Source organism: Phyllobates terribilis, unplaced genomic scaffold (genome assembly GCF_046119375.1).
Source record: "Phyllobates terribilis strain yellow unplaced genomic scaffold, ASM4611937v1 Scaffold_9__5_contigs__length_417890890, whole genome shotgun sequence".
Taxonomy (NCBI): Eukaryota; Metazoa; Chordata; class Amphibia; order Anura; family Dendrobatidae; genus Phyllobates; species Phyllobates terribilis.
Window position 1 is genome coordinate 54,555,774 of NW_027362769.1, and position 16,860 is coordinate 54,572,633.

General features: G+C 43.6%; 1 protein-coding gene across 1 annotated transcript in view; it reads right to left on the reverse strand.

The window, feature by feature from the left end:
- The window catches only part of LOC141161552 (aldehyde oxidase 1-like), a 536,896-nt gene that overhangs the window by 289,996 nt on the left and 230,040 nt on the right, over positions 1-16,860 (reverse strand). Inside the window, exons 24-26 of the mRNA XM_073646510.1 lie at positions 15,957-16,043; positions 13,610-13,801; positions 5,383-5,610 (exon numbers count right to left, since the gene is read on the reverse strand). Coding sequence (XP_073502611.1) covers positions 5,383-5,610; positions 13,610-13,801; positions 15,957-16,043 — 507 coding nt within the window. The remainder of the gene's footprint in view (positions 1-5,382; positions 5,611-13,609; positions 13,802-15,956; positions 16,044-16,860) is intronic.

The following is a 16,860-nucleotide window of genomic DNA, read 5'->3' on the forward strand; positions in this document are numbered from 1 at the left end:
AATAACTGCGAACAACCGCTTTAGGTAACCATCAATGAGTTTCTTACAATGCTCTGCTGGAATTGTAGACCATTCTTCTTTGGCAAACTGCTCCAGGTCCCTGATATTTGAAGGGTGCCTTCTCCAACGTGCCATTTTGAGATCTCTCCACAGGTGTTCTATGGGATTCAGGTCTGGACTCAATGCTGGCCACCTTAGAAGTCTCCAGTGCTTTCTCTCAAACCATTTTATAGTGCTTTTGGAAGTGTGTTTTGGGTCATTGTCCTGCTGGAAGACCCATGACCTCTGAGGGAGACCCAGCTTTCTCACACTGGGCCCTACATTATGCTGAAAAATTTGTTGGTAGTCTTCAGACTTCATAATGCCATGCACACGGTCAAGCAGTCCAGTGCCAGAGGCAGCAAAGCAACCCCAAAACATCAGGGAACCTCCGCCATGTTTGACTGTAGGGACCGTGTTCTTTTCTTTGAATGTCTCTTTTTTTTCCCTGTACACTCTATGTTGCTGCTTTTTGCCAAAAAGCTCTACTTTTGTCTCATCTGACCAGAGAACATTCTTCCAAAACGTTTTAGGCTTTCTCAGGTAAGTTTTGGCAAACTGCAGCCTGGCTTTTTTATGTCTCGGGGTAAGAAGTGGGGTCTTCCTGGGTATCTTACCATACAGTCCCTTTTCATTCAGACACCGACGGATAGTACGGGTTGACACTGTTGTACCCTCGGACTGCAGGGCAGCTTGAACTTGTTTGGATGTTAGTCGAGGTTCTTTATCCACCATCCGCACAATCTTGCGTTTAAATCTCTTGTCAATTTTTCTTTTCCGTCCACATCTAGGGAGGTTAGCCACAGTGCCATGGGCTTTAAACTTCTTGATGACACTGCGCACGGAAGACACAGGAACATTCAGGTCTTTGGAGATGGACTTGTAGCCTTGAGATTGCTCATGCTTCCTCACAATTTGGGTTCTCAAGTCCTCAGACAGTTCTTTGGTCTTCTTTCTTTTCTCCATGCTCAATGTGCTACACACAAGGACATAGGACAGAGGTTGAGTCAACTTTAATCCATGTTAACTGGCTGCAAGTGTGATTTAGTTATTGCCAACACCTGTTAGGTGCCACAGGTAAGTTACAGGTGCTGTTAATTACACGAATTAGAGAAGCATCACATGATTTTTCAAAGGGTGCCAATACTTTTGTCCACTCCCCTTTTTTAGGTTTGGTGTGGAATTATATCCAATTTGGCTTTAGAACAATTCTTTTTTTGTGTTTTTTCATTGAAGACAAATTAAATGAAGAGAATAATACCAAAGAATTTGTGATTGCAATCATTTTCAGGAAGAAACTGAGTATTATCTGACAGAATTGTAGGGGTGACAATACTTTTGGCCAGCACTGTATAACCAGTGACTCTGTCACAATATTTATTATGTGCCAGATTAATTATAAAGCCTTAAGTGTAAGAAAGCAGGTATGTGTTACTGAGCTGGTATTACAGGGCTAATAACAGGCAGCCAGGAACAGTTCAGTAGAGTGTGTTGTTTTGGAACTGAGGAAAGACTGTTCATGGTGGACAGTCTTTGCTAGAGACTGAGAAGTGCATATAATAGCAAGTTGGTGAGATCGTTTGATTTACTTTGCCTTACCCAGAGAAAGGACAGTTTTGTTACACATTTGTGCTGAAGATAGGCTGTTTTCATTTTTGGAGCTGTAAAGTTTATGAAGGACAATACACCTTATTCTGTTTTGATATAAAAATCATGTGCCTGATTTGACTGGGTGAGAGGCCTATGACAGGGTGTAAAAGTGAAATGTTTCTCTTTATGGAAAGTGCCAAGCCAGTGTAAGGAGGCCATGCAATGCTCCTCTGTGAAATGGAGCTTCTCTATGCTTCTATGTGTTCTTGTGTATTCGACATGTATTTATTGTGGAAGAGTTGTATGGGCTTCACGTAACCAATTTGTGAGTGACATATACGTATCTGCTGTATCTAATGGGGAGTGAAGTGTGTATGATGTATCCGCTGTGTGAATGAAGTGTGTATCGTATCTCTAATTTATTGATGGATGTATCATATATTTAATCTGGGAGTGATGTGTATCATATATTTAATGAGTGAGCGACAAATTATATATGTATACTGTGGTAAAGTGACTTGCTCGGCTCTCTGAAGGCAGACACAGGACACACGGTTTGGGTAAACTTCCTGCGGGTTTATTGTGCAGTATAAACTCCAGCAGCGTCCCATAAAAAAAAAACAGTCCCTCTAGGGGTTAACAAGAAAACAAAAGATTAAATATTACAGAGTCCTCTAGCCAGCAAGGCCTTTGCCGGCTGCAGATAGTCCTGTGAGGTTTCAGCAACACCAGTCATCCGCTGTTGCTCTCTGGCGTCAGCCACACACAGCCTGGAGACTTCAATCTCCAGACCACACACTCCACCCAGGAAAACAAACTGACTGAACATTTAAACCCTGTTCAGTCACACCCTGAGTGGGAGGTATGGGGATGACTTCCCTCCCTCTCTACCTCATTCCCATAAAACCACACCCTTTAAAAGAGTAAACTCCCAGCACACAACATGCTGGCAGAAATTCAGTAGGTCTTAATTCACACAGGAGAGCATCCTGAGTGACACATACCTCCCCTCGCATATAATACCAGTGACTCTGTCACATATACAGTACAGACCAAAAGTTTGGACACACCTTCTCATTTAAAGATTTTTCTATATTTTCATGACTATGAAAATTGTACATTCACACTGAAGGCATCAAAACTATGAATTAACACATGTGGAATTATATACTTAACATAAAAGTGTGAAACAACTGAAAATATGTCTTATATTCTAGGTTCTTCAAAGTAGCCACCTTTTGCTTTGAAGACTGCTTTGCACACTCTTGGCATTCTCTTGTGAGCTTCAAGAGGTAGTCACCGGAAATGGTCTTCCAACAATCTTGAAGGAGTTCCCAGAGATGCTTAGCACTTGCTGGCCCTTTTGCCTTCACTCTGCGGTCCAGCTCACCCCAAACCATCCCGATTGGGCTAGTGTCTGGTGACTGTGGAGGTCAGGTCATCTGGCATAGCACCCCATCACTCTCCTTCTTGGTCATATAGCCCTTACACAGCCTGGAGGTGTGTTTGGGGTCATTGTACTGTTGAAAAATAAATGATGGTCCAACTAAACGCAAACCGGATGGAGTAGTATGCCGCTGCAAGATGCTGTGGTAGCCATGCTGGTTCAGTATGCCTTCAATTTTGAATAAATCCCCAACAGTGTCACCAGCAAGGCACCCCCACACCATCACACCTGCTCCTCCATGCTTCACTGTGGGAACCAGGCATGTAGAGTCCATCCGTTCACCTTTTCTGCGTCGCACAAAGACACGGTGGTTGGAACCAAAGATCTTAAATTTGGACTCATAAGACCAAAGCACAGATTTCCACTGGTCTAATGTCCATTCCTTGTGTTCTTTAGCCCAGACAAGTCTCTTCTGCTTGTTGCCTGTCCTTTGAAGTGGTTTCCTAGCAGCTATTTTACCATGAAGGCCTGCTGCACAAAGTCTCCTCTTAACAGTTGTTGAAGAGATGTGTCTGCTGCTAGAACTCTGTGTGGCATTGACCTGGTCTCTAATCTGAGCTGCTGTTAACCTGCGATTTCTGAGGCTGGTGACTCGGATAAACTTATCCTCAGAAGCAGAGGTGACTCTTGGTCTTCCTTTCCTGGGGCGGTCCTCATGTGAGCCAGTTTCTTTGTAGCGCTTGATGGTTTTTGCAACTGCACTTGGGGACACTTTCAAAGTTTTCCCAATTTTTCGGACTGACTGACCTTCATTTCTTAAAGTAATGATGGCCGCTCATTTTTCTTTACTTAGCTGCTTTTTTCTTGCCATAATACAAATTCTAACAATCTATTCAGTAGGACTATCAGCTGTGTATCCACCAGACTTCTGCACAACACAACTGATGGTCCCAACCTCATTTATAAGGCAAGAAATCCCACTTATTAAACCGGAGAGGGCACACCTGTGAAGTGAAAACCATTTCTGGTGACTACCTTTTGAAGCTCATCAAGAGAATGCCAAGAGTGTGCAAAGCAGTCATCAAATAATAAAAAACACCTGCAAAGGATTCCTAAGCGTTTAAAAAGGTCCCTTAGTATGTTTCAGTAGGCTCCACAATCAAGGGGAAGACTGCTGATTTGACAGATGTCCAGAAGGCAGTCATTGACACACTCTACAAGGTCCCAGAGTTCCAATTTTCATTTGCAAATCAAGGTCCCAGAGTCTGGAGGAAGAGTGGAGAGGAACACAATCCAAGCTGCTGGAGGTCTAGTGTGAAGTTTCCACAATCAGTGATGGTTTGGGGAGCCATGTCATCTGCTGGTGTAGGTCCACTGTGTTTTATCAAGACCAAAGTCAGTGCAGTCGTCTACCTGGAAATTTTAGAGCACTTCATGCTTCCCTCTGCTGACAAGCCTTTTGGAGATGGAAATGTCATTCTCCAGCAGGACTTGGCACCTGTCCACACTGCCAAAAGTACCAATACCTGGTTTACAAACAACAGTATCACTGTGCTTGATTGGCAGCAAACTCGCTTGACCTTAACCCCATAGAGAATCTATGCGGTATTGTCAAGAGGAAGATGAGACACCAGACCCAACAATACAGACGAGCTGAAGGCTGCTATCAAAGCAACCTGGGCTTCCATAACACCTCAGCAGTGCCACAGGCTGATCGCCTCCATGCCACGCCGCATTGATGCAGTAATTGATGCAAAAGGAGCCCCGACCAAGTATTGAGTGCATTTACTGAACATACATTTCAGTAGGCCAACATTTCGGATTTTAAAAACATTTTTCAAGCTGTTGTTATAAAGTATTCTAATTTACTGAGATAATGACTTTTGTGTTTTCATTGGCTGTAAGCCATAATCATCAACAATAACAGAAATAAACACATGAAATAGATCACTCTGTTTGTAATGACTCTATATAATATGAGTTTCAATTTTTGTATTGAAGAACTGAAATAAATTAACTTTGTGATGATATTCTAATTTTGTGTTATGCACCTGTATATATAATGTGTTTGTGCAGTGTGTAGCTTGTATCTAATGATGGAGTGACATATGTCATCATGTGTCTAGTATTGTTCTATGACATTACATCCTTGTCTAGAACACTAGCGATTGATAGCAGCAGTCACATCTCCAGGTGAAAGAGGAACCATGGAGTCTGGCAGGGAACCCAGGCAGTGCCAGAAGAGGAGCAGCATGGTTTGGTAAGGAGAGTATGCTTTTTATTATTTTATTCCATGCAGCATGCATTATAAAAAATTATATTGAAAACTCATTTAACTCAGGCTACTTTTCTTCATATACACTGACCTGGTGAAACAGTTTCTCCACAAATCCAACTGTAAATTTTAGGGGTATAATAGCAATGCCTTTCTTCTTCCAGTAGTTTTCCTTATTGAAGTTTTGGATCTCGGTTCTTCTCTTGGCATAAGAAGATTTATCCAAACATTCGTTCCAGCAACGCATCAGATTGGTGGAATCAAACTCCTGCTTATAATGTGTCCGTCCAATGTCTTTATACATGTTCTTCTCACGGACCTGAAAACATCATAAACTGAAATTACTGCAAAATTTCAAAGCTTATGTCCTGTAATGTGCCTCACCTTTGATAACCACTGCTAAAAAAAAACAGCAAAAAAGGGCACTGCCCAGATCTTCAAAACCAAATTCACTACCAGGGTGCAGCAAACCCACATAAAGATGGCGGCTACACAGGTGCAACATACTGATGAGACAACCACTCACAACCGACCATTTCATGGAGGGGGTGACTGCTCAGTATTTGAATTGCACAAAAAAAGGCTTGTATAGGGCGCTGTTCACACTAGGGTAGTGCACAGTATCTGGCTTACAGCCTATTAGTTATGCCCATACTATTAGACTAGCCGGGCTGCCCGGTACTATCCAAGTGCATCCCATGGGAATAGACACCCCAGTTTACAATGCCTACACTGATGGGCCTGGCTGCACCCCTAGCCCGCCTAGTCTAATAGTATGGGCGTAACTAATAGGCTGTAAGCCAGATACTGTGCACTACCCTAGTGTGAACAGCACCCTATACCTATATATAGCTGCTTGCTACTGTAGTGGAAAGTATACAGAAAAGACACCAGTGGCACAAAAGAATAATGGCAAAGCAGCTAGTGACACCACTTTGGGAAAAATGTTACAGGCCTAGAAAAACTTGGCGGCTCTGCCTCCAGAAAAAAAGATGTAATATACACATACCCTATGAGAGCTCTTTAAACAGCATGAATAGATTTTCTTATATATGCCTAGGTGTGGTTTACATGTGAACAATTTAGCTTCTACAGCCTTCTGTGCGTCATAGTACATAGTAAACTGCAAAATTCATTATCAGTGAATCAGTCAGTGAGCTACTTATTTTTACTGAAACCATCCATCCACTGCAAGACACGACAGAACAGGAAGCAGCATCTGTGGTGGACGTGGAGGCTGGATTAGGTGAATAGAAAGTTTTTTTGTGAGCTGTGGGTGCCATTTTACAGTATTGGGGCTGCTCGTAGGACCATCATACTGTATGGAGTCTGTAAGGGGGCCCATCATACTTTATTTTGACTTTGAGGGGGACCATCATACTGTATGGCGGCTGAAAAGTGGTTCATCATAATTTATTGGGGCTGTAAAGGGGACCATCATACTTTATTGGGGCTTTGAGGATGACCCTCATACTATATGGGGGCTGTGGGGTGCCATCATACTGTATTGGGGCTGTGGGGTGCCATCATACTGTATTGGGGCTGTGAGGGGGACCCTCATACTATATAAGGGCAGTGGGGGGACAATTATACTGTATTGGGGCTGTGGGGGACCATGATATTATATGGAGGACTGTGAGTGGACCATCTCTCCATATTGGAGCTGTGGGGAGAACCATCATGTTGTATTGGGGCTGTGGGGGACCATCATACTATGTTTTGGGAACCATCATGCTGTGTGGGGCAATGAGGTGAAACCATCATATTTTGTGGAGGGCTATGGAGACCATCATGCAGTGGGTAGATCACCATATTTTGGTGGAACCATAATACTGTGCGAGGGAACCATAATACTGTGTGGGGGGCTGTGGTGGGACAATCATCTTGTGTGGGGGAACCATCATACTGTGTGAGGGACTGTGGTGGGACCATCATCCTGTGTGGGGGAACCATCATACTATGTGGAGGGCTTTGGAGACAATCACACTGTGTTGTGTGGGGGACTATAGTGGAACCATAATCCTGTTTGTGGGAACCATAATACGTTGTGGAGAGCTGTGGAGACCATCATGCTGTGTGGGGGGCACTGGTGACTAACTGTGTGTGTGTGTGGGGGACCATCATACTGTATTGAGGTTGTGGGGGACCGTCATACTATGTGGAAGGCTATGGGGGGACCATCATACTATATGGGGCTCTCCATCATACTGTATTGGGCTGTGGGAGGGACCATCATACTGTGTGGGGGGCTGTGGGTTAATCATTATACTGTGTCGGGGGACTGTGTGAGAACCATTATACTGTGTGGGGGGCTGTGTGAGAACCATCATACTGTGTGGCGGACTGTGGATACCATGAGGTGGATGCGCCATCATACTGTTTGGGGAGCTATGGTAAACATTATACTGTGTGGGGGTCAGTGGTTTTAATCATAATGTGTGTGGGTGGGCTGTGGTGACCATCATAATGTTTGGGGTTAGAGTGACCATCTTATTGTGTGAGGTTTCTGGAGCCATCATGCTGTGTTGGTGGAATAATGTGAGAACATCATTCTGTATGTGGGAAATTTTGGGGGCATAATACTCTATTGGGGCCATGAAAGGGGTAACATAGTGTGTGAGAAAACTATGGGGCTTCAGTAGGGGCAAAATAACTAAGTCCGGCAACACATTTCCCTTTCCATGTTTTAAAAGTTTCGAGGTATGACCTATGACTGCGCCTATGTGCCATGATAGGACTTTTGCAAAGGGGTCCTGTATGTAAACCCCTTTGCAAAAAAAACATTATTATAAGGAGGCACGCTGGGGAATCATTATTATTATAGGGAGAGCACAGGAGGCATTATTATAATAATGAACCCGGGATTTTGTAGTATTATAAGGAGGTTGGTGGTCTTTATTATAAGGGGTCAGGGGGAATTATTAATATAAGGAGGCACAGAGCAAATTATTATGAGGAGGCACAGGGGGGTATTATTACTATGAGGAAGTACAGAGGGAACATTATTACTGTGTAGGGGCACAGAGGGGGCACTGTTATTGTGCGGGGCACAAAAGGAGGACACTATTACAGAAGAGGCATTATTACTGTCTAGGGGCACTGGTTATAGTATTATGTGGTTTTATGGTTTGCGTAGAGGTGGTGGAATGTGAGGAGGGTCCTGGAAAAGCAGTAAGCCACAGATTTCTCTGTGTTACATTTTGCAGGGACGAGTTATGGATGGAAGAAGAGGTCATGAATGATATAATTCCAAATGGTCCTCTTGGAACGCAATTTTTCCTCCAAGCAAGAGAAGCCTCTTTATATGATGTTTTATTACTTTGCCAGAATTCTTTTAATCTATACTTCATTCTATGTTGTTTTTGCACTTGGTATGTTAACTTTGTGGAGCAACAATGTTAAGATGATCTTCATTTCCTTTTTTTTTCTCTCTCCTCTTCCTTCCTACCCCATTTTCTCTTTTCCTTTATTTGGTTGCCTTACTTTTCCCTGTATCTCTTTCCTGACCCCTTGTAAGCTATACTGTAAAAAATCCCCTAATAAAAAGAATTTCGGAAGAAGAGGTCACGGCGGTCTTGGTTGAATGAGAAAGAGAAGGAAGGGAAAATGAATGACAACTTTCAGCAATCACATCACTGGTGAGAACCTGCAGAGTACACATATATGGTCTGCAGAGCACGGGTTTAGGACTGATATTACCATTATATGGTCACTGCATGGTGCGCATGGTGCATGGTAGTAATACCAATTCTAGTACCGTGGATTTAGTTTAAGAAGCACTCTCATCTACAGTGGGTACGGAAAGTATTCAGACCCCTTTAAATTTTTCACTCTTTGTTTCATTGCAGCCATTTGGTAAATTCTAAAAAGTTAATTTTTTTTCTCATTAAAGTACACTCTGCACCCCATCTTGACTGAAAAAAACCCAGAAATGTAGAAATTTTTGAAAATTTATTAAAATAGAAAAACTGAAATATCACATGGTTATAAGTATTCAGACCCTTTGCTCAGACACTCATATTTAAGTCACATGCTGTCCATTTCCTTGTGACCCTCCTTGAGATGGTTCTACTCCTTCATTGGAGTCCAGCTGTGTTTAATTAAACTGATAAGACTTGATTTGGAAAGGCACACACCAGTCTATATAAGACCTCACAGCTCACAGTGCATGTCAGACCAAATGAGAATCATGAGCTCAAAGGAACTGCCCAAGGAGCTCAGAGACAGAATTGTGGTAAGACACAGATCTGGCCAAGGTTACAAAAGAATTTCTGCATTACTCAAGGTTCCTAAGAGCATAGTGGCCTCCATAATCCTTTAATGGAAGAAGTTTGGGACTACCAGAAGTCTTCCTAGACCTGGCCGTCCAGCCAAACTGACCAATCGTGGGAGAAGAACCTTAGTGAGAGAGGTAAAGAAGAACCCCAAGATCACTGTGGCTGAGCTCCAGAGATGCAGACCTCCACCAGTCGGGCCTTTATGGCAGAGTGGCACGACGAAAGCCTCTCCCCAGTGCAAGATATATGAAAGCCCCCATAAAGTTTGCTCAAAAACACATGAAGGACTCCCAGATTATGAGAAATAAGATTCTCTAGTCTGATGAGACGAAGATAGAACTTTTTGGTGATAATTCTTAGCGGTATGTGTGGAGAAAACCAGGCACTGCTCATCACCTGCCCAATGCAATACCAACAGTGAAACATGGTGGTGGCAGCATCATGCGGGTGTTTTCCAGCTGCAGGGACAGGACAACTGGTTGTGTGGCACCCCAGGGGTCCGGTTGCCACAGTGGCATTGCCTCCCTCACAAGGGGTGATACCATGCCGGGAAGCAAGGAGGGGTCCCCTAATCAGGTATACCAGCATACAACACTTGCCTGGCTCCAGACCAGAAATGGTAGCTCCTCCCCTTCAAACTGGAATCTGGAGGCGGGGTTAGTAAGAGTTAGTTGGAGAGGAGTTGGAGACAGGAGAGCGACAAAGAAGGACCTGAGGAAGGGAGCTGTGGACAAGCTGACCCCAGAGAGAAGCGCAAAGGAACCGGACACCGGAGTCCATGGTTGTGGGGCACAGAAGGCCCAGCAGCTAAATCCAGAGGGCAGGAGACTGTAGGTCTCCTGGCCCCACCAGCCGCCCGGCGGCTCAGCAGCATTATAAGGCCTAGCATTGCCATGTGGGAGCAACACTTGAGGAAGGCCCGAGCTGCCAGCCATACGGGTGAGGAAGAGACGTTTTACTCAGGGATGAGGGCCGCAGCATAGCTTCAATCAGCAGGGCCAAAGAGAATAGCGCAGAGGGAAGGCCTACAACTCTACCTAGCGAGGTGGATCCCCAACTTGCTTCTGGGCCGCCCGGACCTCCACTACCAGCTAGTACCCATGTCCCGTTCTGCTCCAACAAAACCGCAAGTAAAGATAGAGGAAACCGCCATTAATCTGTTGACTGGTCATTATCTGCGCCATCACCTGCATTACACCGCACCAACAACATCTACCTCCACAATTCTTCATATACTGCCCTGGAGCTTAGCTCTGCCTGTGGAGAGCTGAACCAACTCTGCTGCGTCACCATTAGCTCCAGTGGATCTGCACCGCAGTGGCTGCCCCATATAGCCGCATACCACAGGTGGCGTCACGAACATTATCTCTAAAAACTTTATTCCCGTTTTACTTTTCCTTTAATTGACTGCCCTGGGTCACGGACCGGGTCATTGCCACCGTGACATCCCCAGCACCGACCGGCCTGGCTACAGAGTACCCCATGGCCCCAGGGGGCGCATCAGTTGCAATTGAAGGAAACATGAGTGCGGCCAAGTACAGAGATATCCTGGATGAAAACCTCTTCCAGAGTGCTCTGGACCTCAGACTTGGCCAAAGGTTCACCTTAATACAAGACAATGACCCTAAGCACACAGCTAAAATAACAAAGGAGTGGCTTCAGAACAACTCTATGACCATTCTTGACTGGCCCAGCCAGAGCCCTGACCTAAACCCAATTGAGCATCTCTGGAGAGACCATCCAACCTGACAGAACTGGAGAGGATCTGCAAGGAAGAATGGCAGAGGATCCCCAAAACCAGGTTGCATCATTCCCAAGAAGACTCATGGCTGTACTTCTACCCAATACTGAGCAAAGGGTCTGAATTCTTATGACCATGTGGTATTTCAGTTTTTCCTTTTTAATAAATTTGCAAAAATTTCTACATTTCTGTTTTTTTTTTCAGTCAAGATGGGGTGCAGAGTGTACTTTAATGAGAATAAAAATGAACTTTTTAGAATTTACCAAATTGCTGCAATGAAACAAAGTGTGAAAATGTAAAGGGGTCTGAATAATTTCCGTACCCACTGTATATATATTTTTAATTAAATATGTGTATGATGTGTAGTGTGAGTGTATTAATATGCTTACCTACTGCCACTTTCTCCAGGATCCAGCGTCATTCTGCTCTGCTTCTCAGTGACGTTACCGAAATTCTGACTAGCCAGCTCCCTAGAAGTGGCTTTTACAATGTAACCCAATGGAGCCTTTTTCTGATGCTCCTCAGACTTACATTGTAAAAACCACATCCACATCACGCTAAGCGTTAGCCAGCTAGTGGGAATTGCGGTAGCGTCACTGAGAAGCTGGATCCCGGACAAGGCGGCGGTAGGCGAGTATATAAATGCACTCTCACTACATGCATATATACACACATTTATTAAAGAATATAGATGGGTGTGCTTCTTTATTAACCAGCATGGCGCTATTATAGGTCTTGTAGTAAATCTTGATTTCATGCAGACAGGGTAATTTAAGTAATGACCTCAATCTGGGGAAGTGGATGTGACGCGCCCCCTGGGCCAGTGTTGTTTGGGGGATTACCCGGAGCCGGATCAGGTGGGGGTTGTAGTCTCCGAGTGGCGGTGACCCGGTCCGTGCCCAGGGTGTCAAGCTCAGTGTGTGGCAGTCCTACAGATGTTACTGGATGTTCTTTAGTGTCGACTACGCCACCCGTTGATTTGCGGTCACTACGGCCGCCGCTGCAGCAGGGTCCGCTGAGGCTGGTGGTGTGTGTGCAGCTCAGGTAGTATAACCCCCAACGGGAGGGGTATAGCCTCAGGGGGTCAGTTGCAGAGGATGGTGGTTGTGGAGGTGCAGTGAGGATGGTATTGAAACTCAGAGTCGGGCTGTGCAGTTCAGGGTTTTTACTTACTGCTTTTGTGTTGGTCACTCCGGCCTTGAGTGACCGCTCGAGCCGTGCTGCGTCCACCAGGTCCTGGACTCGGCCAACCCCCAGGTGATTCTGGAGCGTGGTCCTGAGCTCCCTTTCTGACTTGTCCTTCTCTCTGGCCTTCCCCACCAGGGATCCACCTATGTCCGGCTCCCTCGGGCCTCTTGTTGGTAAAACCCTTGTCTCTGGGTTCCCTGACCCTATTCTCGGTTTGCCTTCCGGGTGGATTTAGTGGGGGGGTCGTGGCAGATCCTGCCCACGACCTCCGGTCTCTGGCTAAGGATTAGTGCCCTCCACCAGCTTGGGATCCGGTACCCTTGTGCCAACTCTTCACCCTCTGGTCTAATTTTGGGTTCTTGGAGTTCCCTCTTCTCCCCCTCTGGGTCCTTCTTTCTCCTCTCTCTCACTCTCTTGGCCTTGGAGCTGGCTGAGCTGTTCTGCTTGTCTGACCAAACCTCTACAAAAGACTGGCTGTTGACTTTCAGACCAAACCTCTACAAAAGACCCTGTTCTAAGATGGTTCCCACCTTATATACTCCCTCTATGTGTGAGCTCAGGTGACCAGCACCCAATGAGCTCCTAGCATTACCCAGACTGCTCCCCCTATCTGCCCCTACACTACTGGGATGTTCCACCCCCCTCCCACTCCAGCCAGGGACAGACACTGTCGTACCTGCACATTTCTCTAGTGGGAGTACCATCGGTCTGTCCCCCGGAAATGGGATGTATGTAGTGCATGCAGCCTACTGAGCTCAGTTCCACACTCCATCCTTACCCGGGAGTGGAATACCACACCTCTGGCTTGAGGTGTAATACCCCTGTAGCAGCCGAGTCCTCAGGGTGCTACAGATGGAGCCGGCGTGGGCCTGTGGGCTTTCAAATGCCAGGGCTGAATTTTAGTCTCAGTCCATCCCTGGGCACATTTATAAGATAATCTCAGCACAGGAACATTTTTTAATACATCTAATTATGGAACTTATTTTTATTCCAAGATGTATTGATTAAAGTATACCTAGTTGGTGAGAAAACCCTTTTAAGCACTCCGAGATGTGTAAAATAAAGAGTTATATCTATACATGGCTCCAATGAATGTCAATAGCTAAGCTTACCTGGTCAGGTGGCAGTCCACACTTTGTAGCCACTGCATCCAGAATGGTCTCTGTGATGAAACCAGTTTGGGGAAAGCCAAATCCACGGAAGGCTGTATTAGAAGGCAGGTTTGTCTTGCAAGCCTTTCCCCGGCAGTTAAGATTGGGGAAGCTATATGCATTGTCCATCTTAAGTAGTGCCACTATTATCACCTGAAATTAGAATTAAGACAGCAACCCAGCAATGTAATTTAGAGGTTGTCATATTTCATTAATATACTATATTAATTTCCCTCACCCCCACAAGAAAGCGTATAGATGTAGACAGTTGCCTTGACCTGATATTTCATGGAGTTCTATTAAAGTACTATTGTGGTTGTGCTCTTCTATCCACATTTAAAGGGGTTTTCCCACAAACAAAAGTTCATTTTAATCAATAGATCTTGGAATAATAATAATTTCCACAATTGGATGTGTTTAAATAAAATGTTCCTGTGCTGAGATAATCTTATAAATGTGCCCCTGCTGTGTACTGTGTAATGGCTGTGTCTGACCGTACAGGGACAGGGTCTGATCATACCACAGCTCCTGGGCAGGGGAGGAAGCAAGAGAGTATACAGACATTACAGGAAGGGATCACAGATGATTCTTTCTTTGAAGTAAAACATTGTTTAAAAACAGACAGTGAAATGTTTTATCTCACAAAAAGAATCATCTGTGATCCCCTGCTGTAATGTCTGTATACTCTCTTGCGTCCTCCCCTGCCCAGGAGATGTGGTATGATCGGACCATGTTCCTGCACAGTCAGACACAGCCATTACACAGTACACAGCAGGGGCACATTTATAAGATTATCTCAGCACAGGAACATTTTATTTAAATACATTCAATTGTGGAAGTTATTATTATTCCAAGATCTATTGATTAAAATGAACTTTTTTTTGTGGGAAAACCCCTATAAGGAGGCATTTCCTTTATAGGCCACAATTAATGTGCTATTTCTCTTAATTAACAGCTAATTTTTAGTTCTTTAGGGCATGTTTACATGTAGCAGATAGGCTGAAGATTTTCAGTAGGATTTATGAATGGAAAATATGCAGCAAATTATAATCACAGTTATAATTAGAAGTACAAATCCACCTGCTGTGCAAAATTTTACATCCACAACATGTTAATGTATTCTGTTTATTTTTACAGATGATTTCACCTTTTGCAACACATGGGGTGAAATTGGTAGCAAGTCTGTGGCGAAAAGTGTTGTCACAGATTAGTATGTAGTTTTGCTGCAGATCTGCGGCAGAAAATCTGTCCACTACATTACATTTCATAATTCTCACAACACCAAAAATAACAAAGAATTTCTTTATACTGATACTACATATAGTATAGCTGTAGAAACAACGCAACAGTAAAAGGGAATCTGTCAGCAGTATTTTGCTATGTAATTTGAGATCAGCATGATATAGGAACAGAGACCCTGATTCCAGTGATGTGTCACTTGCTGGGCTACTTGGTGTCATTTTGATATAATCCATGTTTTCTCTGCTGCAGATCTAGCAGTTCTCTGACTGCTGAACTCTGTATAACCATGCCCACAACACTGACTGGCAGCTTTCTTTGTCTACTGTACATTGACAAAAAGCTGCTAATCAGTGTGTGTGTGGGGGGGGGTATTGCACAGAGCAGTTGACTAGGAGGCACAAGACACCAAGTCCGGTAGTGATAATCCTCTGCTGATAAAACACTGATTTTATTGAAACAGCAACACACATCCCAGTAACTGACGCATCGCTGGAATCATGCTCTGAGCCCATACATCATGCTGCTCACCGATCACATAACAAAAACCTGCTGACAGGTTTAAGGATATGGTGACATCTTTTGACTCTCTTTTTACTTAAATTTCTGCATTTTTGGCAAAATTTTTTTTTTGCAATAAGGTTTCATTAAAAATGCTAAACCACTATGAATCACAGTACTGTGACTGCATAATGAGTTATCAGAGAATCCGTCAGTGAGCTCCTTCTGATGGCATGATTTGTAAGCTTTATCTACTTTTGAACTTTTTTCTATGCTGAATTAGCACCAGCTGAAATTTTGACTTTGTGGACATAAATCAGCTGAGAATAAGATATCTGTCTCTGTTAACTCATTCTACACCCAGCTATGTACAGTGATACGTAGCAGATGCTACACAGTATAATATCTACAATACAATATTTGAAGTAGCACTTGGTTATATGCGGTCATTGCCCATAATTACAGCTTTAGATGGATCTGTATGGAGAAGAGTCATTATATTTACTTCTAATAATAATGACTGCCCTAATCGAAGCATCAGCTTATACAATAGGTATGGTATGGTTACCAGAATAGATTCATCAGGGCTGCATCCAGCATTGGCATAGAAAGTGACATCAGCACCTACGATTTTACCATCATTCATAAACCCAACCTGCAATAAAAAAGTAACCATCAGAAGTGGAGAAAGGGGAAATACATCATTATTGCATTGTGGACAGTATAAGTCAAAAATACTGACATCACCTATAAATAATTAGCGTTCATAAGCACCGATGTCATAAGTATTAAATCATGACATAATAAAATGATAATTAAAAACAGAGTCACGGTGGATGATGAGACAACATCATCAGGAACCAATGGAGGAACTTGAAGATATTTTTCTTACAGAAGATCAATGGCTAATTTGGAACATATTAGTAATAAAAAGGAATATGGAATATGGATGCATGAAAAAAGGGACAATGGCTGAGTACAATTAATGTGAATAAAAAAATTAATAATGCATAAATAAATAGTGCTTTATTATACGACAAGTATCAGAATGGGCAAAGTGCATATACTTGAAATAAATCTACTTTTCATATAAAAAGTGTTAATATGTAAAGCGCAGAGTGCTGACGTGAAATCACAGGATATAATCCGGATTCTAATTAGGAATCCATACCAAATGATCACTCCATGGTCCTTGTGATGGCCTCAGCCACGGGAAAGGAGTCGACGCTATCATAGAGGCCGTTTAGTGCTCATTTGATATGGATTTCTAATTAGAATCCGGATTATGTCCTGTGATTTCACGTCAGTACTGTGCACTTTACATGTTATTACTTTTTATATGACAAATAGATTTATTTAAAGGCACATGCACTTTGCCCATTCTGATATTTGTCATATAATACAGCACTATTTATTTATAGATTATTGATGTTTTATTCAATTCACATGTAAAGTGCCATGGCATAAATGGC